The sequence below is a fragment of the Canis lupus genome, chromosome 21 (genome assembly GCF_048164855.1).
Source record: "Canis lupus baileyi chromosome 21, mCanLup2.hap1, whole genome shotgun sequence".
In the NCBI taxonomy this organism is placed as follows: Eukaryota; Metazoa; Chordata; class Mammalia; order Carnivora; family Canidae; genus Canis; species Canis lupus.
In genome coordinates this window covers 22,709,606-22,733,116 of record NC_132858.1, presented here as the reverse complement: position 1 = coordinate 22,733,116, position 23,511 = coordinate 22,709,606, and the positions used below count along the sequence as shown (strand labels likewise).

At 63.0% G+C, this 23,511-nt stretch overlaps 1 protein-coding gene and 1 long non-coding RNA gene across 5 annotated transcripts in view; one reads left to right on the top strand and one right to left on the bottom strand.

Annotated features, from left to right (window-relative positions):
• The window catches only part of ABTB2 (ankyrin repeat and BTB domain containing 2), a 167,284-nt gene that overhangs the window by 140,097 nt on the left and 3,676 nt on the right, over positions 1-23,511 (top strand). For all 4 annotated transcript variants that reach the window (XM_072791095.1, XM_072791094.1, XM_072791097.1 and 1 more), the window contains 11 exons: positions 8,295-8,447; positions 9,681-9,846; positions 12,396-12,485; positions 12,970-13,071; positions 14,969-15,065; positions 15,340-15,475; positions 17,238-17,467; positions 18,638-18,816; positions 18,960-19,065; positions 19,225-19,327; positions 19,818-19,908. In XM_072791095.1, the coding sequence (XP_072647196.1) occupies positions 8,295-8,447; positions 9,681-9,846; positions 12,396-12,485; positions 12,970-13,071; positions 14,969-15,065; positions 15,340-15,475; positions 17,238-17,467; positions 18,638-18,816; positions 18,960-19,065; positions 19,225-19,327; positions 19,818-19,908 (1,453 nt within the window). The remainder of the gene's footprint in view (positions 1-8,294; positions 8,448-9,680; positions 9,847-12,395; positions 12,486-12,969; positions 13,072-14,968; positions 15,066-15,339; positions 15,476-17,237; positions 17,468-18,637; positions 18,817-18,959; positions 19,066-19,224; positions 19,328-19,817; positions 19,909-23,511) is intronic.
• LOC140612879 (uncharacterized) lies at positions 16,110-23,373 on the bottom strand. The gene is made up of 4 exons (XR_012013986.1): positions 23,062-23,373; positions 21,667-21,844; positions 21,040-21,179; positions 16,110-20,147 (listed from the first exon to the last, which is right to left on the bottom strand). It is a non-coding gene; the product is annotated as an uncharacterized lncRNA (long non-coding RNA).

Sequence of the window (23,511 nt, the reverse complement as noted above, 5' to 3'; positions counted from 1 at the left end):
CCCCACTGTTGGGGCCACCGGTCCCCACAGAAAGGGAGACTGGGAGGTGGCAGGCCCAGGGGCTTCATTCACTGATAGTCTTTGTAACGGAGCCACGATCGCCCTTGTCTGTAGTATCTCCGGCATCCCGGGAGCCTCGGTGTGGGAAGTCCCAGCTCTGCGGGGCATGGACTTCGGGGCTTAAGGGCGGCTTCCAGGGCTGAGCCGCTGCCGCCCCGGCACTGAGGGGTCGGGACAGCAGCTCCGATGACGTCTGCAGTCGGGCCCGCTCCTACCTGCCTGCCCGGCACCCCTATGGATTCCCCTCCGCCCACAGGACCGACCACCCGGGACCCGGGACAGGACAGCCATCTGGGACTTGCCCCCGCTTTGCTGCTTTAATATTGGACATTTGCGGGGACAAGTCTCTCCAGAGGTCTGGAGAACCCCCGAGGCCCCGGGGCCCAGCCCGGCCTCCGTTCCCTGCTGGCTTCAGGGCTGGTGAGGCCACCGGTGCAGAAGCTGGAGCTTGAGGGGGGCCCGGGGAGCCACCGAGGCCTGCCTTCCGCCCACCCTGCCTGCTTCCCGAGGTTCTCAGCCGGCTACGGGGCTCCGAGCATCTTGCGTGTGGCGGGTCCTTTTCGAGCCAGACAGAGTGCCAGCGGCTAGCTTTGTGACCTTGGTCTGCGTCCAGACCCCTCAAAGCCTCGGTCTCCACGTTTGTAAGATGCCGAGTAATAATGAAGCGTGGCCTGCGGGTGGCCGCGGTGGCGCTCGGGGACTGTGTGCACGGCGGCCCGCAGCCCGCGGCCCTGCCGCCCAGGAGCCAGCGCCGGTGTCCTGGACGCGCAGCTGGGAGCCGTGTGGGCTGCAGGGTGCTGGGAGCCGCCCGGCCCCGCTCTCGGGTCAGGGACGACCCCTGCTCCTCTGCCAGGCCTCGCGGGCTCTGGGCCGCCCCCAGACGCCTCTAGAAGCCGCCGGACCGCGGAGCCGGTCACCTGCCTTGCCTTAGACTGTGGAGGAAGGGGCGGCAGATCTCGGCGGCGCTACTCCGCTGGAGCCAAGCAGGACCGCCAACCTGACGCCCTAAACCGGGGACGCCCGGCCCCGAGTGCGTGAGGTCAAGAGGCAGGGCCGCCGGCGCGGGGCTGGAGGGCTGGCGGGGCCTTGCCGAGGCGCCCCGGCACCGGGGAGACCCGACGTGGGCTCTGCCGCCGGCGCTTCTAGTGTGCCTGGCAGCGGCCCCCCTTGTCCAAAGTGCCCGGCTTCGGTGACAAAACACGCGGTTACTCACCTAAAACTCGTCCCTGACGTGAGGGGGTCGGGGAAGGGCCGTTGCGTAGGGACGCGGCCTGCGAGCCCGGGGCCGGGCGCACAGCGGGGCCGGCTCTGCTGCTCACTAGGTACCTGCACGGGCGGGCTCACCTGGGCCTCCGGTTGCCCAGGTGTGAATCGGGGTAGGAGTACCGGCTTCGGGACACACGTGAGGGCTCAGCGGGTCAGCGGCTCCGAGGGGCTAAAGTGGTGCCAGGTGCTTAGCTCGCGCTACGGGGGTTCACGTTAGTGCTCTGTTATCCCGGGATAACAGAGTGGGCCAGGGGGCCCCAGGAGTCACCTGATTGACTCCCACCCCCGCCCGCTCCCAGGCCCCCGCGGGGTGGACGGGGCAGAGGAATTGCTCGGCTGGTGGAGCTGGCCGGTTGTATTCTAGATTTACATCCGTACGCAGATCTGGGCAAGTAGAGGATTTTAGTGCCCCTAATCCGTAGCAGATGAGCTGCAATAAGGGAAGCGTATTTCCCCGCAGGAAGGCCCGAGCCCTGCCTCTGCCCGCGGTCCCCACCCCCGCGTGGCGATACTGTCGTGGGTCAGCCGCGGAGCGGGGAGGCCTGCGGGTCAGAGGACAGGTGCTTGCCCCGCCCGGCCGCCAAGCCGGGCCAAACCATTCTGGTTTACCAAGCAATTCTACAAAATTAATTAGTCCAAGATGTGAACCAGACTAGAACTGCTTCCTTTGTGCTGGGAGTAGCATCTGACGTCGTGGGACACGGTGGGTTTTCTTCCCCGTGGACGGTTTGGCTTGGTGCTTCGGGCCACGGCGGCTCTCGGAGATCCTGGGCAGCCCGCGGGGAAGGCCTCGGAGCCAGCGTGGGAGAGCCGACCTCGACCTTCCCAGACAGGTCTTTGCCTGCAGGGCTGTCGTCTGGTGGGACAAAGCTTGGCCTCTTTGCGGGGTCCTGGTGGTGCCCCTCTGCAGCCCCAGCCCGGACAGCGTGGTGGGGGGGACAGGGGCAGTGCGTGCCCCCGGGGAGCCGGGCGAAGGGTGGTGCGGCAGGGAGATGGCCCTGTGCAACCCCAGGGCTTGGCAGGGGCTCCGTCTGAAGGTGGGGCCCTGAAGAATTTAGGGGCTGAGGGTGGGAGACGGTCCAGTTGGCCCCCATGAGACCCCTCTCCTGGGCTAAGGGCGCTCACAGGCAGGGCGGGCTATTTCCTGGGTAAGGGGGAAATCTCATTAGGGTGCCAGCCCAAGGCGTCACAGACCCCCTCAAGCCCTCCAGCCCTGGAGCCAGGCCTGCGTCCAGAGGCCTCTGTCCTCCCTGCCAAGGGTGGAGGTGAAGAAACTGCAGCCCGGTTTTCCCAGGGCTGAGCTCAGGCCAGGTCTCAAGGCCCTGCCCAGCCGTGGGCACACCCAGGGCCTGCCTGCATCCACGCGCAGTTCCTCCTGGGTGGGCACAGAGGGACGTCGCTGCCCCAGTCCCTGAGGACAGGCACCCCATGGGCTTGGGTCGCACGGCCGCTGGTTCAGGCTTGTGCCCCGCTGCCCAAGGCCGCTGCCCACCACCTCGAGGAGGAACAGAGCCTGCTTTGAGCTGGAAATTAGAGTCGTTTCCTGTTCCATGTTGTTAAGACGCTGCTTATAGGGCTGTAATCCCAATAAATCATACGCTTGCTGAGTGGGGCCGGGTTTTTTTTTTTTTTCCAGGCTGCAGGGACCTCTTAAAACCAAGGCCTTAAGAAGTTTATTCTCTTTCATTTTTTTTTTTTTAAGGGGGGTAAAATGGCTTTTGCAGGCCTGGTCCTGTCGGAGGGCCTTATGAGACCCTCGGCTTGATATACTCAGGTTCAGGTATATGATTAAAGAGACGTGAGGAGAAACTTGAGTTATGACCCGTGGGTCTGGTCTCCCTGTTGCTGCTGAACTGGCTTCTGCAACCTTGGGTGAGGCACTTGGCCCCATGGGGTTTCCATTTCCTCCCCCATCAAATCAGAGGAGTGGGTCAGGCAGTGTCCCGGCTCTTCCCGTAGCAGCGGCAGCTACACCAGTACATCTCCCGGACGTCGCCCCGTGACGTGACACATGGACACATGCCGCCTGCCAATGGCCCTTTAAGTGGTTTGGTTTGTCACAGCAGCAGCCCCACCCGAGGTGTTTGTGCGCGTGTGTGCGATGATTTTCAGGTGAGGCCGCCAGCAGCACTTGGGGCGGGCTGGAGGCGCGGGACCCTGGCGGTGATTCCGTGCCCACCCCCCACTCCCCGTCACCTGTCAGTGAGTCCGTGTTCCTTGTCATCATCGCTCGCCCCGTGCGAGATCCTCCTCGCCGAGGCCGAGAGCCCGCGCTGCCAGAAACAGCTTCCAGATCATACTCCACGTAGTGGTTGCAGTTGTTTTGTCTGTTTTAGGAGCTGGGATGGAGTGGGTGATGGGCTGGTGATGAGCTCTCAGGCTCTTGCAATCCTGACATGTTTGTACTTGGCGGCGGGGGGAGGGGGAGGCGGGTATTGGCCCCACTTGTAGGTCTAGAGCTGAAGCATTTAATAGGACCAGATTCCTGTGGCCTATTTTGCTATTATTATGTTTTCTCTGTCAACAGATACTGACATAGTAATAATAGTTCACCTTTCTTGAGAACTTGCCCCGTGCCAAGTGCTGGGCTAAACCCCTCCCGTGCATACTTCCTGTGAAGTGGGCCTACTATTTATGCCCATTTCACTGATGGGTCCACTGAGGCTGAGGGTGCGCAGGCTCACGTTGGAATTCATCGGAAGTAACACTGGATCCCACCTCCGAAGGCTCCCTCCTGAGCCCACGCTCTCGGTCGCTGCAGGGCGGATACGGCCCTCATCACGTGGGGCCTGTGAAACAGCAGCAGGCGAGGTTCTCACAATGGGAAATATCCAGAAGCCACCACTTAGCCCTCCTTTAAGAGAAAAAGAGGCCCAAAGAGTGCAGTAGCTGCCCCAGGTTACAGGGCCAGTGCACTTGCTTCCAGGACCCTGGGGCTCTCTCGCAGTGAGGATGTCACGGGGAAGGGGCAGTAGGAGCCTCAGCTCGCTGGGCTGGGAAGGCGCGTGCATGTACTACGCTTATTCTAGAATTGGCCAGACGGTGGGCCGCCAGAGGCCGAATTCCAGCCCCACGTCCAGCGCCAGGACAGCCTTGTCTGAAGGCAGTGATTCTCAAAGCGTGGTGGTCTTGGGACCCCTGGGGTCCTGGACACTTTTCAGGAGTCTGCAGGGGCACAATTATTTTTATGAGAAGAGGGTGTTATATGCCTTTTCACTCTCCTCTTCTCACATGTGGACATGTGGTGACAGCATCACCAGTGGCTCAGGGGGGACGCCACATTGTGTATCCACATGTTTTAACAGTTTTTTTTTTTCTTTAAGACGTCATTTATTTGAGAGGGAGAGAGAGAGAGAGAGAGAGAAGGCTCCCCGTTGAGCGGGGAGCCCGACGCGGGGCTCGATCCCAGGCCCCCGGGATCATGGGCTGAGCTGAAGGCAGACGCTCAAGCAGCCGAGCCCCCTGGGCGTCACTGACGTTTTCTGTGTTGGTGTCTGACACCGTAAGTTGTGGTACAATAACGCACTTAAACTAAAGCTCTTTGGAGACCCCAGTAGTTTGTAAGAGTACAGAGGGGATCCTGAGATCCGCTATTCAGAGGCACTGGACCCAGCACGGGGGACATTCGGCGGCAGAGGGGCCCAACAGAGGGGGTTCCTACAGCCCTGTCCCCTCCCCCTGCCTCTGGCCAAGCTCAGCCGAGAGGGACACAGCCTTTCTCAGAAGAGAAACGGACAGAGCAGATGTCCAGTCATCCCCAGCCGCACTCCTCTGGAGCCCTCTCACCCCACTGTTAGGATGTGGCTGCGGCCAATACGGACGGGAGTTTTTGTAGGGATTTTCCAGAACGTTCAGGAATACAGACCAGCTTCTCAGCATGTCCAGTGGGTTAGATGAAATTACCAGAAAGGAAAACAGCCTGGAACCCAGAGGCCAAGGAAGGATGTTACTGAGAAAGTCCATGAATTGCTTCTCATTTTATCTTCCTGTGGACCACAGTGGGGAGGGGAGGCCAGGGAAAAAGGCCTGAAGAGGCCAGGGTCGGGGCCGGCATGGCCTTCTTTATGGGGTAGGGACACCAGCCCCTACCCCAGAGGCAGAGGATTTCCATATGTGGCGAGTATCCAGTCAGCGTGCACTTCAGGAAACAGAAACCGCTCTAGGTATTTTAAGCAGGAAGGGATTTAATGCAGGGAGTTAGAAGCCTGTAGAATCATCGGAAGAGCTCAGGGAACAGGTTCAAGGCCAAGCCTCCAAGGACGGTAACAGACTCCTCCCACCAGGGGGCTGCATCTTAAGGACAAAACTCACTTTGCCTCCAGAAACCCAGCTGCAAAGAGTCTGGGAAGTGTAGTTTTCAACTTTTTATGTCTCCAACGAAGATGGGATGATGGAGGTGGAATGAGCCAAACCCCAGTAGCTGCCCACCAGGGTTATCAACACTGTTTTTTCATGTGCCGAGTTCTAAGAGGCCCAGAGCATAACGAATCATGACACCATCGGATTAGACCCGGTGATTCCCCAAGTCCCCTCTTGGATTTCCCCTAGTGCCGCTGGGAGATGCCGCTTAGAGCTTCAGCGTCCGTACTTGGCACCTGGTCTTGGCCATTGGCCACGACACGGAAGAGCGGCTGGCAGATCCACGAACTATCCTTTCATTTACACTTCAGTCCCAATGCTGGTGGTTGAGATAAAGCCTTCCTCTTGGATCAGAAGCACTGATAGATATAGAAATACGTGTCTGAGCTTGCCTTCTAACGTTCACTGTAAGAGTTGGAAAATCCAAGGATATTTGGGGAGAATTCAAATGGGTATTTATAATCAAGACAGTTCTTGTAAACAGAGCAGTAGTCCACAAAGGACTTGTCGTTCCTCCCTGCGTTCTACAGGCTACCCCCTGCCCCCGGGGTCCTGGCTCTCCCACTCCAGCCAGTCAGCACTGTGCCCTTGAAAATCATATGCCATTCTTTCCTGGGCAGAAACAAGAGCTGGTCCAGAACGGGAAACTTAGATGCATCACAGTAAGTTCCTGATCCTCAGCCGTTCTTGTAGTCACTTGGCCAGCGTTTATCGAGGACCTACTTGTGTTCAGGCCGCGAGCTGGGCATTCCTGGAGGTTCGCAGACATGAGCAAGCCATCGTTCTGGTTCCGAGGCACGATGCATCTAGTTGGGAAGATGAGACACATTCATGGGTGGAAGAGCAAATTCTAAGGGATCTTGGAGTGGGAAGAGGTTACTTTCTTTGGGGAGAGAGGATCTGAGACGGCTTCTGGAAACAGAAGGTATTAGAACTGAGCTTTGAAGCATAAACAGGATCTGGACAGACAGAGGTGGGAGCTCGTCCATTCTCTCGAGGACGTAGGATGGGCAGGTGGGCTTGAGAACCACCGGGGCCTGGCGGTCTGCTGAAGGACCCGAGCCAGGACTGGGAAGGGGGTGGGGCGAGGTCCCGGCACTCCTGAGGGCCAAGACCAGCCAGGCTCCCCCCGCCCAGGACTCCTCCTCACCCACTGCGATTGGTACACCCGGACCCGTATCGGTTTTCTGCAACCACAGAACCAGGACGTCAAAATAGCTTCCAAAGGAACTCGCCTCACGATCACATCTGCTTATTTTGTTTAAAAATAAATGAAAGCATCCTTTGCCCTCGAGGAGAGAAGCTCTTAAAGTTTTGATGATTTCCTAAGTGTTTGGAAATCTGAGACAAGTGGTCGGAGGGTCTCTCGTGGATTCCGGCTGACTGACCTGGTGGCTGAGGAGGGAGAACGGAGGTGCTCTGCCTGGTCACGGTACCTCTGCGCGTCCAAGGGCGAGGTGGCGGCGACCGCAGAGGCCGGAGGCTCCGGGAGCCCGGGGCGTCGGGGAGTGGGGTGAGGAGGGCGTGGAGGAGGGCGGGAGCACGCGCAGGAACGGGGGCAGGGGGCCAGGGCTGCCTCATCCTTGTGGCCAGGCAAGGAAAGTTCTGGGTCGAACCGGCCGGTTGCCCATTGAGTCATAGGGCCAGAGCCTCGCCATCAGGGCCGTTGGTGGCCCAGAGACCCTTTGGACGGTGAAGTGACCTCCCGGGACGTGCCACCGCGGAGACTTGGCAGCTCTGGTAGAGGACGGGAGGGAGGCCTCTCTGTCGTGAGTGGACCCCCCTCCGCAGCTGGAACCCAGAGCTCTGGGCGGCGTGGGCGGCCCTGACGGGCTGGGCCGCTGTGTCCCCCCCCCATGCCAGGCGGCACTGGGCCCGGGCCCTGCGAAGGGGCATGGCGCCCCCTGCTGACACGTGGGGTACCTTGGAGCGGTGCCCCCTGGAGTTGGCAACGCCGAGGCCTTAGCGACGGGAGCCTCTCCCGCATCGCGTAGCGTGGCCCTTGTTCTTTGTGTTGGGCCCCCGAGACCATTCCCGCCGTAGGACTTGGAGCGCTAAGCTGAGGCGACACGGGCCCGCCCCGGCCCAGGTGCAGGTTGAGGGACAGGTGACCCTCAGCCGTGCCTCCCGGGTGGGGTTCAGCCGTCTCGGCTTCCCCACCGCCCATCCCTCGGATGCGGGGAGCAGGCTCGGGCGTGTGGGCGGTGACAGAGCACGGCTGCTGGTGGCAAAGCTGGGGTGGGAGCGTGCCTCTGGGCGACCCTGTCCTGCACACGCACCCCACTCCGCAGGACGCGGTCTCCTGGAGAGGCAGACCTGGAGACCCCGTCTGAATTCTTTGCAGGGGACGGGAGTTGCCACTTTGATGCACTGGCAACGTCTTTCTTTCATTGGTCACCTAAGGCCCTCGGGGTGCACTCGTGGCCCTCGATGGCAGTTTCTCCCGCCCCGTGACAGCGTCTGTGGAACGGGACTCCCTGGGGCCTCTGTGAGGAGAAGGGGGGCCCTCTCCACACCTCACCGCCCGGAGCTCTCGGGGTGCCCAGCCCCCAGCCGCCCTCTGAGCGCGCACCCCGCCCGCCTGACCCTCTCTCTCTGCTGCCTCGCAGGCCCTTCATGCTGCTGCCGCCGCTGATGGAGTGGATGCGCGTGGCCATCACGTACGCAGAGCACCGGCGCAGCCTCACCGTGGACAGCGGCGACATCCGGCAGGCCGCCCGGCTGCTGCTGCCCGGCCTGGACTGTGAGCCCCGGCAGCTCAAGTACGGCCCCGGCGGGGAGCGAGGCTGGGGGGCCGGGCCTGGTAGAGCTGACCGCGCCCGACCCCGGCCGGTTTCCGGGTGTATCTCCTGTAGCCGCTGGTCAGGTGCACAAGCGGACGCGCACTTGGATCGGGGCAGGAGAGCCCGCAGTCTGGCTCTGTGGGACATCTGGGGCGAAATCGGCAGAAGCAGGTCCTTCCTCCCTTCTGCCCCTCAGTGTAGCGCTGGGCCGAGCCCTTGTCTTTCCCGTGTGTCATCTTGGTCCTCGTGACAACTTTAGAGTAGGAGGGGCTCTAAGGCCCAGATTCAAATGGAGAAACTGAGGATCAGGGAGGAATAATAATAATTTGCCTACAGATAATCAGCTAGCAAAGTGGCCAGGCCTGAATTTGACCCCAAATATATATGGCCCCAAGTCAGGGCTCTTAGTTTTCATCCCAGTGTGACCATCCTGTACACAGGATGGGCTGGTCTCCTAAAATCTGGAGAATGTTCTCTGTGGCCATCCTTGTCCTAATGAGAGTCTTGCCTTTTTTTTTTTTTTTTTTTTTTTTTTTTTTTTGACCCTTTGCCCCAACTCCACTTACAACTTCCTCTGTTTCCATGGCAAATTTCCAAATGTCCTTCCGGGACATGTACTTTCCACACCTTGGCCCAACTAAGGCTCCAGGCTGAAGGCACCTATGGGAGGCCTGTGGTGTGATGTCTTGTAGACACAGTTTTTAATCTGTGATTCTCGTTGCTAAGATGGTTGATGGCAGTGGGACTCTGAGCCATTCCCCACCATCTGTCTGGTAATTCTGGGCCTCCTCGGGAAGCCTTGAGGAGAGGACGTGGAGCCAAGAACCCGAGCTTGGCCACAGCGGCCGTCCCATGGGCCAAGCACGGGCTTCACCCCGCAGCAAGGACACGGGCAAGCCCCCTGCCCCCCCCCCCCCCCCCCCCCAGGCTGGAGCTGCCTCCTCCTCGGGCAGAGCCCCTGGTGGGTTATTTCCGATGGTTGTTTCCCGCCAGTGGGCAGCTCCGAAGAGCTCAGGGCTCTTTTCGACATGTTCATAGAAGAGCCGAAGCCTGTGCTCCTCGTGCTGCTGAGCAGGACAGCCTTCCATCCACGCGGGCGTCCTGCCCCGCTCAGCCGAGCGCGGCGTGCGGCGCCTCCCCAGGAGGCCGCGTCCTCGCCCCAGGGGCTCACGCGCAGCCGTGCTCACACACCTCCGGGTCTCTTCCACGCAGACCCGAGTGCTGTTTCAGCTCCTTCCGGAGGCTGGACGCCCGCGCGGCCACCGAGAAATTCAACCAGGACCTGGGTTTCCGCATGCTCAACTGCGGCAGGACGGACCTGATCCACCAGGCGATCGACGCCCTGGGCCCCGACGGGGTGAACACCATGGACGACCAGGTGCGTGCGGAGCGCTCCGCTGGCCGGGTGCAGGGGACGGAGGGGGGACTCGCCACTGGGAGGGGTGGTGGCACCCGTCCTTCCGGTCCAACCCTGAGAACCGCTCAGCAACGTGCTCCTGAGAAGTGGGCAGCCTCCCGAATCGTGGCCTTGCCCGTCCCTGGTGGGGTGTCTGCTTGAGGACTTCCTAGCACCCCTGGGAAGACCTTCGCACGGCAGGTTCTGCTCCGCGGGCCGGAAGGCCAGAGGCCGGCCGGGCTGGTGCCGGGCTGGGAGAAAGGCCGGAGGGCTCAGCTGGACCACCAGCCGTGGGTAGTGCTCGCTGGGGCGCGCCCTGGACCCCCCAGGCCTACTGTGTTCCAGGCCCACAGAACCTGTTGCCTTTGTGGACTTAACATTGTAGTCGAGGAAACGTGTGCTAAGAAATACAAAACGTCAAATACAGAGCACGTTGTTGAAAAGCGCTAGAGAATAAAATGAAGCCGGGAAAGGAAGCATGGGAAGTGCTTTAGTTTTACATAGAACTTGAGGTTTTTTGTTTGCTTTTGTCTGTTGTTTTTGCTGTGAAGAGCTCACGTTTATAGAGCACTTCTGCGTTCCAGGCATTGTTCAAAGCCCTTTGCCCAGGTGAACTCATCCTGTCTTGACAGTGGCCCTGTGATGTCATACCATCATTATCCTCTCATTACAGATGAGAGAACTGGGGTACAGAGGAGTTGGTTTACCTGAGGTCACACAGCAGGGGCCGTGGGGGAAGCTCAGTGACAGCAGCGGGCCTGGGAGGAATGCTCTCCCCAAGTGCCAGGTCGGCCAGGGTGGCCCTGGACAGGTGACAGGGCCAGGAGGACGGCTGGGGCAGGGGTGGGAGCCCAGCCAGAGCTGAGGAGGGAGGAGAGTGGGGGGATGGAGCGGGCACTCGGGGACTCCAGGGAAAGAGCGACGGGACGAGGCAGGGCGGCGGGGGGCCACAGCCTGCGGGCCAGATCCCCCAGGGGTGCCCGTGTCAGTGCAGGTCCCCAGCCCCACTTTCACCCTGGGGCAGTGGTGAAGCCCAGGGCCACCGCCCGTCATGGACCAGGTGCCCCACCTCCCTGGGGGTCACTTTCCTCGCCTGCATCACTGTCCCGGCCCTTCCCGGCCCTGTCGGCTTAGGGACCCTTCCGCGTGGGGCACGTGATAAAGGCTCAGGGCGGGCTCCTTCTGGGTTTTGCTGTGCGTCCCATGACGGCGTCGATGACGCCTGAGCTCTGTTCCTCAGCCCTTTCTGCTCGTGGACCTGGAGGGGGGCTGGAGCGACACACAAGTAGCATGAGGCTCCTCGCCAGTGTGACCGCGGGACCGTGTACAGAGGCGTGGGAAGGAAGTCAGACAAGGGCCGAGGGGGCCGAGACCGAGCCAGAGCTTCCCTCCGCGGCGCTCGCTCTGCCCTCAAGGCCCCGTCCTGTTTGTCCCCTCGGCCTTGGTATTTATAGGATGATCTGTGGGTAAACAGCTCTCTCGCCCGTGATTAATGTCAGGCCATTTCTTTATCTCTGGGCACTAGGCAAGGATTTATGAGGTAAGGAGATCTTGTCTACACACAAATAACCTAATAAATAACAGCGCGGGGCTCCAGACAAACGCTCGCCAGGATCCAGCTGTGGAATAACACTTTGCACGGCTGCCTTTGCTATTACTGGCCACGGAGAAAGATTCCCAGCCAGGAGGCAGCCCGCTAGCCGCCGTCCACCTGAACTCGGGAAGGGCCCGGGCCTCCCCAGTTCCCCTGGGGGGACGGCTTTGGGAAAAGCTCTGACTTGCTCGGTAGCACCAGGTACTCGAGTCAGGCCCCCGTCCGTCCGCGCTCTGTGAGGTGCCGGGGGGGGGGGGGGGGGCCGGGGGCAGGCGGGGGGGCCGCTTCACGGCTCAGGTGGATGCGGCTTCCAGCGTGACTCCCTCCCCGTGTGACCTGGCCTTGGGTTGCCCTGCTCCCCATCCGTAAAATGGGCAAAATAGTAGATCCAGTGAGATGCACACAGGGCCCCAGGCGCCCAGGGCGGGTTAGGATGTGGCCGCATGTCCAGGGGCAGCGACGGGCTCACCGTGTTCTTGTGACCAGTCAGCTCCCGAGGTCGGCTTCCTCTGTACGGGGCACTTTGCACACAGGAGCTCATGCTCTTCGCAGCACCCCCGTGAGCTAGCTACTGTTGCTAGTCTCATTTTAAAGAAGAAACTGAGGCAAGCGAGACGGGTACCCTGGACAACGTTTACGGCGCCCTGCAGCAGAGGTGGCCCTTGCACCCGGGCCTGGCTTCGGGGCCTGTGCTCTGCCCCCCCGACCCCGCCGGGGCCCTGCCGGGCTTGTAGAACGGCCCCAACTCACCCCTCACGTGTGGCGTGTCCAGCGGGCCTGGGAGGGGCAGGAGGTCGAGCCACGACACGGGACGGCTCAGGGTGGGCAGCCGAGTCCAGCGGGAGACCCGGCTGTGGTGTGTGGGACCGCGGCCCCTGGAGTACGTGTCATTGCGTCTGCTTGCAGATGGTTCAGCATCGCCCTCTGATTCCCGCAGGGTCTGACGCCGCTGATGTACGCCTGCGCTGCCGGGGACGAAGCCATGGTCCAGATGCTGATTGACGCGGGAGCAAACTTGGACATCCAGGTGAGCAGGCCCCGGAGGGCCACCAGGGCCCGGCGCCCGGCCCAGCGGGGAGCAGCCGCGTGGGGACAGCAGTTTGGAGGAACGGGACTAGAGACGCCCGGAGATCGCAGTTAGCCAAGGGCGCCTTTCCCCGCGTTGGGCTTTCCATCTGAGGCCGGGGAGCCGAGTGGAGAGAACGGGCACGGTTCTGTTACCAGCACAGCCTGGTCCCCTGCTGTCCCCAGAGCCGCCGGCAGCAGGTACTCAGGGCTCTGCTTCCCCCCGAGGCTTGGGGCGCCCTTCCTGCCGTGTCTACCCGGGACAGGGGCGCTAACTGACCGCCCCCCTGATGTGTCTGCAGGTGCCCCCCACACACGTTACCAGTTGCACCCAGGGCACTTGAACAGGCTCCTGTCACCATCCCCACAGGATGCCCCCCAGCCACAGGTGCTTGAGTAACCTGCCGAGGTCACCCACAAAACTGATCATTTGTGGCACTTTCCAGGTTCCAAGCAACTCTCCCAGGCACCCCTCCATCCACCCAGACAGCAGGCACTGGACATCACTGACGTTTGCTGTGCTGCATGGACACATCTCCGTGGTGCAGGTGAGTTTCCACCAGGGAAACTCCATGGTGCAGGGAGCCCTCGGCTCGCCAGGTGGGCTGCGCCCCACACGTAGCCCCTGCTTGGTGGCGGGAGCAGCCGCCTGGAATCCGAGCGAGCGGAGGGCCTGCCTCAGGCCGCCTCACCTGGTCAGCAGGACGACACCCCCGGTTTCCCTCGGGGAGAGGGCATTAGCATAAGGATACGACGTGAGGCGTCTTGGGACGGTGTGCGGGCATCTCTGTCCCTGTCGAGGAGTCTCACCGAATGCTGCAAGTGCGCTCCGCTCCGTCTTCTCCCTGAAAACGTCTCTCCCACCCAGAGCTCTCTGCTCCCCCGTGAATGGTCCCGCGGAGCTGGCCCTGTGTCACAGCATCCTGGTCCTGGCCGTCCCCGATAACAGGCTTAGACTTTCAATTTCGCAGTTCCCGAGAGAGGTCCCGGAGTGGCACAGCTCACCTGTCCGCCAGGCCAGGCCGTGTTGTGCCCGCGTTGGCCCAGGTAGCTGTGGCTGGTGTGCGGCTGGGGTTCAGGCCTCGAAGTGGGGCACAGCAGCGTCCCTCCCCACCCTGCCACCGACTCCCAGACTCCTTTGCTCCTTGGCCACTGGGGTCTGCAGGGAGCTGCACGCGGCTTCCCGGGAGCCCATGTGTCACCCTCGCTGGCGGCTAGACGGCAGGTCCTCTGGGGTGGGGGTCGTGTCCAGGCTGCCTGTGGCCGTCAGCACAGCCCTGGCCCGGGTGGTGACTCAGTAGATGGTCTGTAGCCGGCGGGCTGCCCTGCCTGCTCTCTGGGTAGTGCCGTTCCAGCCTCGCCCGGACCGGCCTGCAGGGCCGTGCCCTGGACCTGCCTGGACTGGTGCCCAGTTTCGCCCCACCGGGTGAGCCTCTGCCTCCCCACCTTGGCACACCGGCTCAGGCAGTGCCACAACTGGTTCTGGCTGCTGAGAGGCTGCAGCCTGCAGCCGTTCCCCACTTCCCACACAGCGGGGCGCAGGCTCGGAGGGCGGCCCGGCCCCCTCAGTCCCGGTCTGCAGGTGCGGGGCCCGCGGGGCCTCCCCTGGCCCGCCCGAGTGCGGGCTCTGGGATTGGTGTCCAGAAAGCCGGGAAGGATCCGTGCTCCCCTCCGGAGCAGTGGTCAGGGTCAGGGAAGTCACCTGTTGGGGCAGTGCAGACGCCACCCCGCCCAGGGCAGAGCCAGCCCGGCTCCGCGGGAACTGCGTGGTGGCCGCTCGCCGCACGCCAGCATGGAGAGAGGCGTCCTGGACGGCGACGGCTGGCCCCGGCCCTCGGCCTCCCAGCCTCGGGTAGCTTGCCGGACACCTCCGGTGACACCCCTCGACGCCACCGGTCACTGAATCCCTGTGGTGGGTCGAGCACCATTTCGTTTCATCCCTGGCAAGGCAGGCCTCCGGCCGTTTGTCGAATGGGAAAGGCTGAGGCCTGAGCTGAGGCTCGCGCCCCGCCCCGGGTCCCTCACTGCTCGGTGGCCTCGCTGGCACTCCGCGCTCTCCGAGTCTGATGCCTGGGCCCTTCCCACTACCTCTGCTGCCTCCGGGAGCCCCGTTTCCCCTGGTAGATTGGGGGCAACGCTTTCTTGTTTGCGTAACTCAGGTCACTGCAGTCAATTCATAGGAAAGTGTTTGAAAGAGAAAAACAGCTCAGAAGTCCGGGGAGCAGAGGGGCTTGGTTCAGAGCCCCAAGAGTAGAGGCGAAGATCCTAGAAACTTGAAGCCCTGAGGGAACTTCAAGCTCCAGAGTTCTAGCTCCTCAGCTGCCCAGGGGAGCTGGGTCTCGGTCACAGGCCGGGAGGGAACTAGGGGCCCCCTCCCAGAGCCCCCCCTGCACACATCCCAGGCGCTCCCCGCCACGCTGACGTGTCCTGCTCTGCGCCCTGCAGCTGCTGCTGGACGCCGGGGCCCACGTGGAGGGCTCAGCAGTGAGTGGCGGCGAGGACAGCTACACGGAGACCCCCCTGCAGCTGGCCTCTGCGGCTGGTAGGTGTACAGACAGCTGCCCTGCCCTGCCCAGCAGGGGCCCCCGCTGCCCCCCCCGCCCCCCCCCCCGCGGCCAGGCCGGACCAGCAGCTGGACTTGGGGCCACGTGCCCAGGTCCCCAAGGCGAGCCTGGAAACCCCTCTCTCTGAGCCCCTGGGGGCTCCCCTCGCCCCCTCATCAGTGTGTCTGTTGGGCTCGGCACCCGGGTAGCGGCCAGTAGAGGCGCGCGGTGATGTGGGCGGCGGTGGCATCCCCCGTCGGCCTTGTCTTCTAGGGAACTACGAGCTGGTCAGCTTGTTGCTGAGCCGCGGCGCCGACCCCCTACTCAGCATGCTCGAGGCCAATGGCATGGCCTCCTCCCTCCACGAGGACATGAACTGCTTCAGCCACTCGGCCGCCCACGGCCACAGGTACGATGCACCCGGGGTTCCTGCCCGTGTGAGGCGGGAGCATGAAACAGGCTTTCAGGAGTCTGACTCCCCTGTGCGGAGCAGAGAAGCTGGGGAGCTCTTTCCAGATGGGGGCTCTGCGTGGAGGCCACCAGAAAGATGCGGGTCCTCAACCAGCCGAGGGGCCTCGGATGTTGGAGGCCCAGAGACACTGGGTGGCGGGGAGGCCTCCCGGCCGTTCCCAGCACACCTGGGACTGCAGCCCGGCCCCCGATGCCCAGGGCAGGGCAGGCCCCCCACTCCCTGTAGACTCTACCCTGTGAGCGCGGGCCCCCCTGGGGCCACATGCCTTCCCTTGCTGGGCTGGGTGGTCCTCCAGGGGCCCCCCCGCAGGCGACGGCTCACCCCGGGGAGCCTCCTGGTGGCTGCGCAGGGAATCCCATCCGCCCAGGAGCAGATGGTGGGCCTCGCTTTGTGGGGCCCAGGCCTGCCCAGGGCTGTGATGGGGGGCGGGCAGCGGGCTGCGAGCAGAGCCCTCCGGGGCGGGGGGGGGCAGAATGAGACAGAGGAGCCAGAAAAGGGGCCAGAGGGCAGGGCGGGCAGGACAACTGTTCCCTATTGTCCAGCACCGTTCTCAGACCCAGCGCGTGCCCGGCCATGAGGCCCTCCCTCGGTGGCTCTGCTCCCCACCTGCCCGCGCTGGCCCCACTTGGCCACCTGTCCCCCTGCCCCCAGTACCGTACTGCGCGGCCTTGCCGCTGGGCCCCCTCCCCCACGCAGCCAGCACCCCGTCCTGCCCCCACCGCAGCCTCTTCACCCTGTGCAGTAACGCTCTGTCCACGCACATGCTCCCCATTCTGTCTCTGGACCACAGGACCTGGGGACCAGGAGTGGGGCGGCTCACCTCACATCCCAGCGCCCGGCAGAGCAGATGCTCTGTGAGCTCATGGGGAGCAGGGCGACGGCAGGCTGCCCCCGGGGGTCTCGAGGGGTCTCTGCAGGCACAACGTGACCTCCACCACGGACTGGGGAGTGGGCTGGGCGGGGCTGGGGGGGAGGCTCAGCCCCAGGTGACCTGTGGACCTGCCTACGCGCAGTCACCTCAGGCCCCGGGTGTGACGGAATGAGCCGGGGTTTGCCTGGTGCCACCTGGAGCAGGATGCATTCGCCGGCCGTGAGTGGCGGTGTCCGCAGCCTGTCACAGGGTCAGAATGAACCTGGACTTCAGTTCATTCTTGGTCAGGCCGGGAACAGGAGTATGAGCGCGTCCCGGGTTTCAGACCCTTCCTGCAGTACAGCTGGCTGCCACCTCGGGGACTGCCGTGTGTCAGGCTCTCCACCTGCTATGTCACATTGGCCTTGCGTTAACACTGGGAGACGGTGATGCGGACACCCCGCTTGCAGATGACAGGGCAGTCAGGGCACAGAGAGGCAGAGCAACCCCTCTGAGGCCACACAGCCAGGATGGCAGGGCCTGCTTGGCCCCAGAGCCCATGACTTAGTCGTACTGTACTGTACTGGGATGGTGGCAGGGGGTGGGGTGACCCTCGGTCCCTTGTACCCGAGGGTCCCTTGTACCCTCCCCTGCCTCACTCAGGTGGCTGCAGATGGAGGCTGCTGGGAGCGCCGGCCCAGCCTGCCTGGGAGGGGAAGCCTGCATCCCTTGTGCCCACGGGTGCCGCGCAGCAGCCCATCTAGGCCACAGGGTTCTGGAGGGCTCCTCAGACGGGCTGCGTCACAGTGAGGACCTCCGCCCCACCCTCCCTCGTGCCTTGGCCTGCAGGAATGTCCTGAGGAAGCTCCTGACGCAGCCCCAGCAGGCCAAGGCGGACGTGCTGTCCCTGGAGGAGATCCTGGCCGAGGGCGTGGAGGAGAGTGACACGTCCAGCCAGGGCAGCGGCAGCGACGGGCCCGTGCGGCTGAGCCGGACCCGCACGAAGGCCCTGCAGGAGGCCATGTACTACAGCGCCGAGCACGGCTACGTGGACATCACCATGGAGCTGAGGGCGCTGGGTGAGGCCCCGCGGGCGTGCGCACATGCACGCGCACATGCACTCGCACTCTGCTGCTCTTTAGCCGACTGGAGGGGGCGGGGCCCACACCGCCGGGGCAGACAGGCTGGGGCAGCTGGGCACGGGGCAGGCCACGCCCCGAGCCTTGGACAGTCCCTGACGGGGCTGCGTCTGCGGGGCATCGCCCTGGCCCTTCATCCTCCGCGGTCGGCGCGCCGCGGCCCCTCACAGCCTGGGCTGCGTGGCCCCCGGCGCATGTGCAGCACCGAGCCAACATTGCTGGCCAACTTGCCGTTCTGTCCCTTGGCCAAAGTTCTGCCCCTTGTGCCTGCAAGTCTGCGGGGCTCCTTCCTCGCGGGAGGCCGCTCACGGAGGCCTGGGTGGGGTCCCGGCAGCTCCACGTTCACTGGCGCTGATGATCCTCTAAGAACGTGAGGTCCCACGAGGCCCGTGGGCGCTCCGTGAACACGCGTGCGCAGCGGCGGCAGGGCTATTGCCACAGGGGCCAGGGGAGGCCATGCCGCCCACCAGGCTCAGGGCTCCTCACTGCCCAACGGGCAGCTCGCTCCCATCCAGTCAGTAAACTGAGGATGCTAATGGCACCCACGTCATTGTGTCCCTGGGGAATGCCACAGTGAGGCTGGGGGGTAAGAAGCTTCTCTCTAATTACCAGGAAAATTACTAGTTTTTGCCATGACCTCCACAAAGTAGTTTTAAGTTATTTTATGGCCCCGCTGACACACTCCGGGGAGCTGGCGCACAGTAATTATACGCCACTGGGTGCCCGTGACCTGCGTGCTGGCAAAGCGCTCAGAGGGAGGTCGGGCGGCCTCTAGACGGGCGTGGGCCTGGCTGTCCTGCGTGTTCTCTAGGCGTCCAAGCGCAGCCACCAGCCCTCATAATCAGCAGGTCTTCCCACGAGGGAGTTCCGGGGCCCCACAAACAGTGGGGCTGGGGTGGCCCCAGGCCGCAGCCAGTCCTCGGCCTTACCTGATGGGCCCCTGAAGTCCTTCTGACCTCCCGGCAGGGCCTGCCAGGTCATGGGGGGGGACGGGGGGGACACCCCCGCCCTGCAGATACCAGGGGCCCACCGACTCGGGGTCTCGGTGGTGCGGACCGGGGGTCTGCACGGGGCCGGCGGAGCTGAGGTGCCCCCCCCCACCCGCCCCAGGCGTCCCCTGGAAGCTGCACGTGTGGATCGAGTCTCTGAGGACCTCCTTCTCCCAGTCGCGGTACTCCGTGGTGCAGAGCCTCCTGCGGGACTTCGGCTCCATCAAGGAGGAGGAATACAACGAGGAGCTGGTGACCGAGGGCCTGCAGCTCATGTTTGACATCCTCAAGAGCAGCAAAGTGAGTGACGCCAGGCCTCCCACCGTGAGTGCCGAGCCCCAGGGCGCGTGCAGACCCTCCCGCCCCGCACAGGGCCTGGGATTTGCAGGGCAGGAGGTGGTGGTGGGGCCAGGCAGGCTCACGGCCGTGTCTGCCCCCCGCAGAACGATGCCGTCACCCAGCAGCTGGCCGCCATCTTCACGCACTGCTACGGCAGCAGCCCAGTCCCCAGCATCCCGGAGATCCGGAAGACTCTGCCCGCCAGGCTCGGTGAGGCCTGCCCACCCCACCCTCTCCACTCTGCTCCCAGCCCGCCGAGGCCCTGGCCTCAGTCTCCGTCCTAACCCCATCGTGCCCCCTGACCTCTTGGGATGCTTACGCAGCCCCCAGGGGGCCCTCGGTCACATCCGCCTCTCCCTTTGGGCACAGATCCTCACTTTCTGAACAACAAGGAGATGTCCGATGTGACCTTCTTGGTGGAAGGGAAGCTGTTTTATGCACACAAAGTCCTGCTGGTGACGGCTTCCAACAGGTAGGCTGCCCCTGGGAACGAGCCCCGGCCCGGACGGTGGGGCGGCTTCATCTAGACGCCGGGCGACGGTGTTCGGGAGACGAGCCTCTGCGCCACGGGCCTGGCTCACGTGTCCCCCCACGGGCCGAGGGCAGGTGCACAGAGGGACGGTAGGAGGGCGACCCAGAGGAGCTCGGAGGCCGTGTTCTTCCCGGCTGAGCTACTGGTTCCAGTTATTAGAAACGATTCTGGAATGAAGAGTCACTTTTCTGGCCAACGGTGTCACAGTCACTCGCGGGGGGCCATGGGGACAGATCGGGGCCCGGCCCAGCTGTCAGCCCCGGATGATGTAAGCTGCCATTTGCTGAGAATTATTTTGGGAGCACTGCAGTAATTTTAAAAATGCGCCGTCTCCCGGTGACCGGTCAGGTGATGGATGGCGCCGTTGCTGCCCAGTGATGAAGGGGAAGTCGTGCTCAAGACCCGCCTCGTTTCACCCCCTTTGCTCTAGGTTCAAGACGCTGATGACCAATAAATCAGAGCAAGACGGCAATGGCAGCAAAACCATTGAGATCAGTGACATGAAGTACCACATTTTTCAGGTGTGTGGGCCTCCGGGGAGTGGGGGGCTCCCCCAGGGCCCCCGGCTTTGTGCACCTGGGCTGCGAGGCAGCTGGGAGTTGGCCGTAATCTTGCATTCCGTCCCCGCTGCCTTCTGCGTTTGCCGAATCAGTGATCAGGTTAGAGCGTCCGGGTCTTTCTCAGGCCAAGGTGGTCTTTCTGGGACGGGCTTGTAGTTCAGAGCCTCTCGTGAGTCCTGAGCTCTGACTAGACAAGGGGCCTAGGCAGATGGACGGACAGACATGTAAGGCCCGGCTCACACCACCCACGTGTGTATGCACCCTCGTTCCTCGGGGTGGGCTCCCCTGGCCTCCCGCAGCGAGCCCCCAGGTGGGTGGCGTGCTTGCACTCAGGAGCATGGTGTGGGCCGCACCACTCCTCCGAAGTGGGGACTCCAGCCAGGCAGGCCAGTCGAGCCTGGTCGGCTTGTGGAAGACCAAGGTCAAGTCTTCCGGAGATCAGCGGCTGCGTGACGGGAAGCGCACAGGCTGGCCACCAGCTGTGCCAGAGCGTCTGCAGGGAGGGGACTGGCTGGGAGCTCCTTCCTGGGAAGTGGTGACCAGGAGTCGCCAGCCTGTGTCCCTGGGCCCTGGGCTGCAGGGATGACCCCCAGGGGCTGGGACTGAGGCCGGGGGCAGCCGGGACGTGGGTCCATGGCCTGGCCCTGCACAGGACAGCTTTGTGGCCTGGTGGGACAGACCCGCCTCACAGAAGCACAGGAGCCCCCGTCTAAAATGGCCTAGTTCCCCGCCCAAGCTGTCTTCACCCACTGATTTGTCATTTCGTCATCTCTGGACACTGGGGACAGCAGTAAAGGGGACAGGGCCCTGTGCCCTGGGAGACAGGACTAAGAGAGAGTGAGATTTGTGGGGAGCGGCTGGGAGCGCAGGAAATTGGATCTAACCCAAAGCCATGGAGGCTGTCGGCCTGGGGCAGCCAGCGGGAGCTCTGGGCAGGGCACGCTGCACCCAAAACCCCAGCAGCAGGGACCACGGCATGTTTAAGAAACGCCTTCTGGTCTAGTTGGGTCACTGCTTCAGGAGAAGCCTTCGCAGGAAGGGTTTGGCCTTTAACCTACAGCAGCAGCTCGCAGAAAGGTCATCACCACTCACGCTTAGGCGCCTCGTCTGTGTCCGTCAGTTGAGCTTCCTGGCACAGCACAGTCCTGGGAGGGGCAGGGGTCACCGTCCCTCGTGGGGGATGAGGAATCCGGGGCACAGAGAAGTTGAGTAAGTTGCCAAAGGTCACACATCTGGGAAGTGATCGAGCCAGGACTGAAAGCTAGGCTGTGTGGAATGGTCAAGTTCGCACTGAAAAAGCTCATGGGGAGGGTGAGGAAGGGCCCACAGGGGCCATAGCTGCAGCCGGGGGCCAGGCAAGAGGTTGAGAAATCCAGCTGTGGGGACGGGTGGGGGGACATGTGAGAGGAGACCCAGGGACTGCTGGGGTGGGGGGGTGGGCAGGGCCTGGCACGGGCAGCAGAGTCGAGGTATCTCTGTTTCCCTCTTTTCTATCCCTTGATCTGAACCCACTGGGAAGGGGGCAGCTCTAGAAACTTGTTTGGCTTAGGGGCCCAATGTCCGGTGAGTTGGCACAGGAGGTGGGGTCACGATCAGGCCCAGGAGGGCAGTGCAGGAGCGGGGACCTGGGTGGCCAGGGCCTGCGTGGGGACCTGGGTGGCCACCACCACAGAGCTGCCCAGCAGCTGCACCTGCTCACGGTGTGGGGGTGGGGGGTACCTGCACCCGAGCGCCTCTCAGCGCCTTTGGGAGGGTCAGCAGGGACTTCAGGTCTAACATCCACGGCACCCGTGGGCCATCATGGGAGAGCGCTGTTTCCGGGGGGGCCTCGATGTTGACTCTGCTCCCCCAGGCTCCTCGGAGGGGTCGGCCTGAAGCTGTCGATCCCAGGCCGGAGCTTCCTCGCAAAGACAAGGTTTCAGAGCAGCCCCTGAGTATCTCCCTGGGTTCACAGCACCGGGTGGGAGACAGACAGACAGACAGACGCGGAGGGAGGGCAGGCAGCAGGTCATTGTATTTGTTTTCTAGAGGAGGAAACAGGCCCAAGGATATCGGAGCTGTGCCATCCGAGAGAACGCAAGCCACATATGGAATTTAACGTTTTGTAGTGGCCACATAAAAAAAAAAAAAAGATGGCTGAAGTTAATTCTAATGATATGGTATTAGTTCTTTTTAGTCCAAATATTCCATGTAGTCAATATAAAAATTAATGAGCTAGTTTACTTTCTTTTTTCATGCTAAGCTTTTGAAACCCAGTATGCATCGTCACGGCACATCTCCATTCTGATCAGCCCTTATTTCAGACGTTTAAGAGCTACGTGTGGCCGGTGGCCGTCGCATTAGCCAGGTCTAGACGCTGCCAGGGTCCCTGCCAACAGAACCCCGGCCTTTGGGGACCAGCCTGCCCGTCTCAGCGGCCTCTGACCCCAGGCCTGTCTGTGCGGTGTCCGTGGCCTTCCCGCGTTCGGGTTCCAGGCCGTAGTCCATGCAGGAGCGAGCCGTGCTGCCCCTCCTGCCCAGGCCTCTCCCCGAGCCGCCTTCCAGAGCCACGGGCGGCCTGCCGGGGGGCACTGAGCTCCCCTGCCTGCCAGCCGCCCAGCTCCCTAAGGAACGTTCCCAGGGAGCCCTTCTGGTCTGATCTCCACCACCTGATATGCATTCAGGTGATCTAGGGGGGACCCACAGGCCACAGCCAGCTGCACTGTGTCAAACCCACCCCCACCCCGGGTCCCCTGTTGCTGAGGGGCTGCCCCGAGGCCATCCTGTAGCAGCCCGTCCTGGGAGATCCTGCCAGCCCCCCCAACCCCCGACCCGCTCAGCTCCCAGCCCCAGCCTGGCCTGTGGGGCTGTCCTGAACGGCCATCCCGTGCCCAGCGAGGGGACAGCAGAACCCAGGCCTGGGGCTGCAGAGGGCCAGCGGGAGCCCTGCCTCTCGGGGGAGGGACAGATGTCTCGAACACTGACCGTGAACCCGGACAGACTGGCCAGGCCGGCTCCCCACGCCCGTCCCAGGAGGGGGGGCTCCTTTCCCTAGACCCCGTGGTGCCGCCTCCAGCCTGGGGGGCCCACTCCTAACAGAGCCCCACTGTGCCGGCTGGAGCCGTGTTTACTTACACACTTGCCAGCTCCTCGCTGGGGCTCTTTCCTGAGCCAACCAGCGCCAGGCATTTTTCTTTTTCCAGCGGGGAACCTCCTGGACTCCAGCGTGACGGCAGAGCTTGTGACTTAGACCTCAGCACGGCTCCTCACTTGCCCTCCTGGGCCGCCTCATGTGCTGTCCCGGGCCTCTGCTCCCAGAAGCCCCAGGCGGGTCTGGCCAGGCGGCGGGGTGGCCTCTGGAGCACCTCCCGGCCCAGCTCTGTGCCTGTCGTCCCTGGGAACGAGTCCAGGGGGAGAGGGGTCTGGCTCTCGCCTCACACTGGAGGCTCAGCACAGATGGGAGGGGTGGAAACAGCTTCTGGCGGGCAGCCCCCTCCCCCCCAGGCCCTTAACTAGATTAGGTAAGAGACCCGCGCAGTGTGCTGCCTTGGGGTCTGGTGTGGGAACCAAGGGACCCGAGTGACC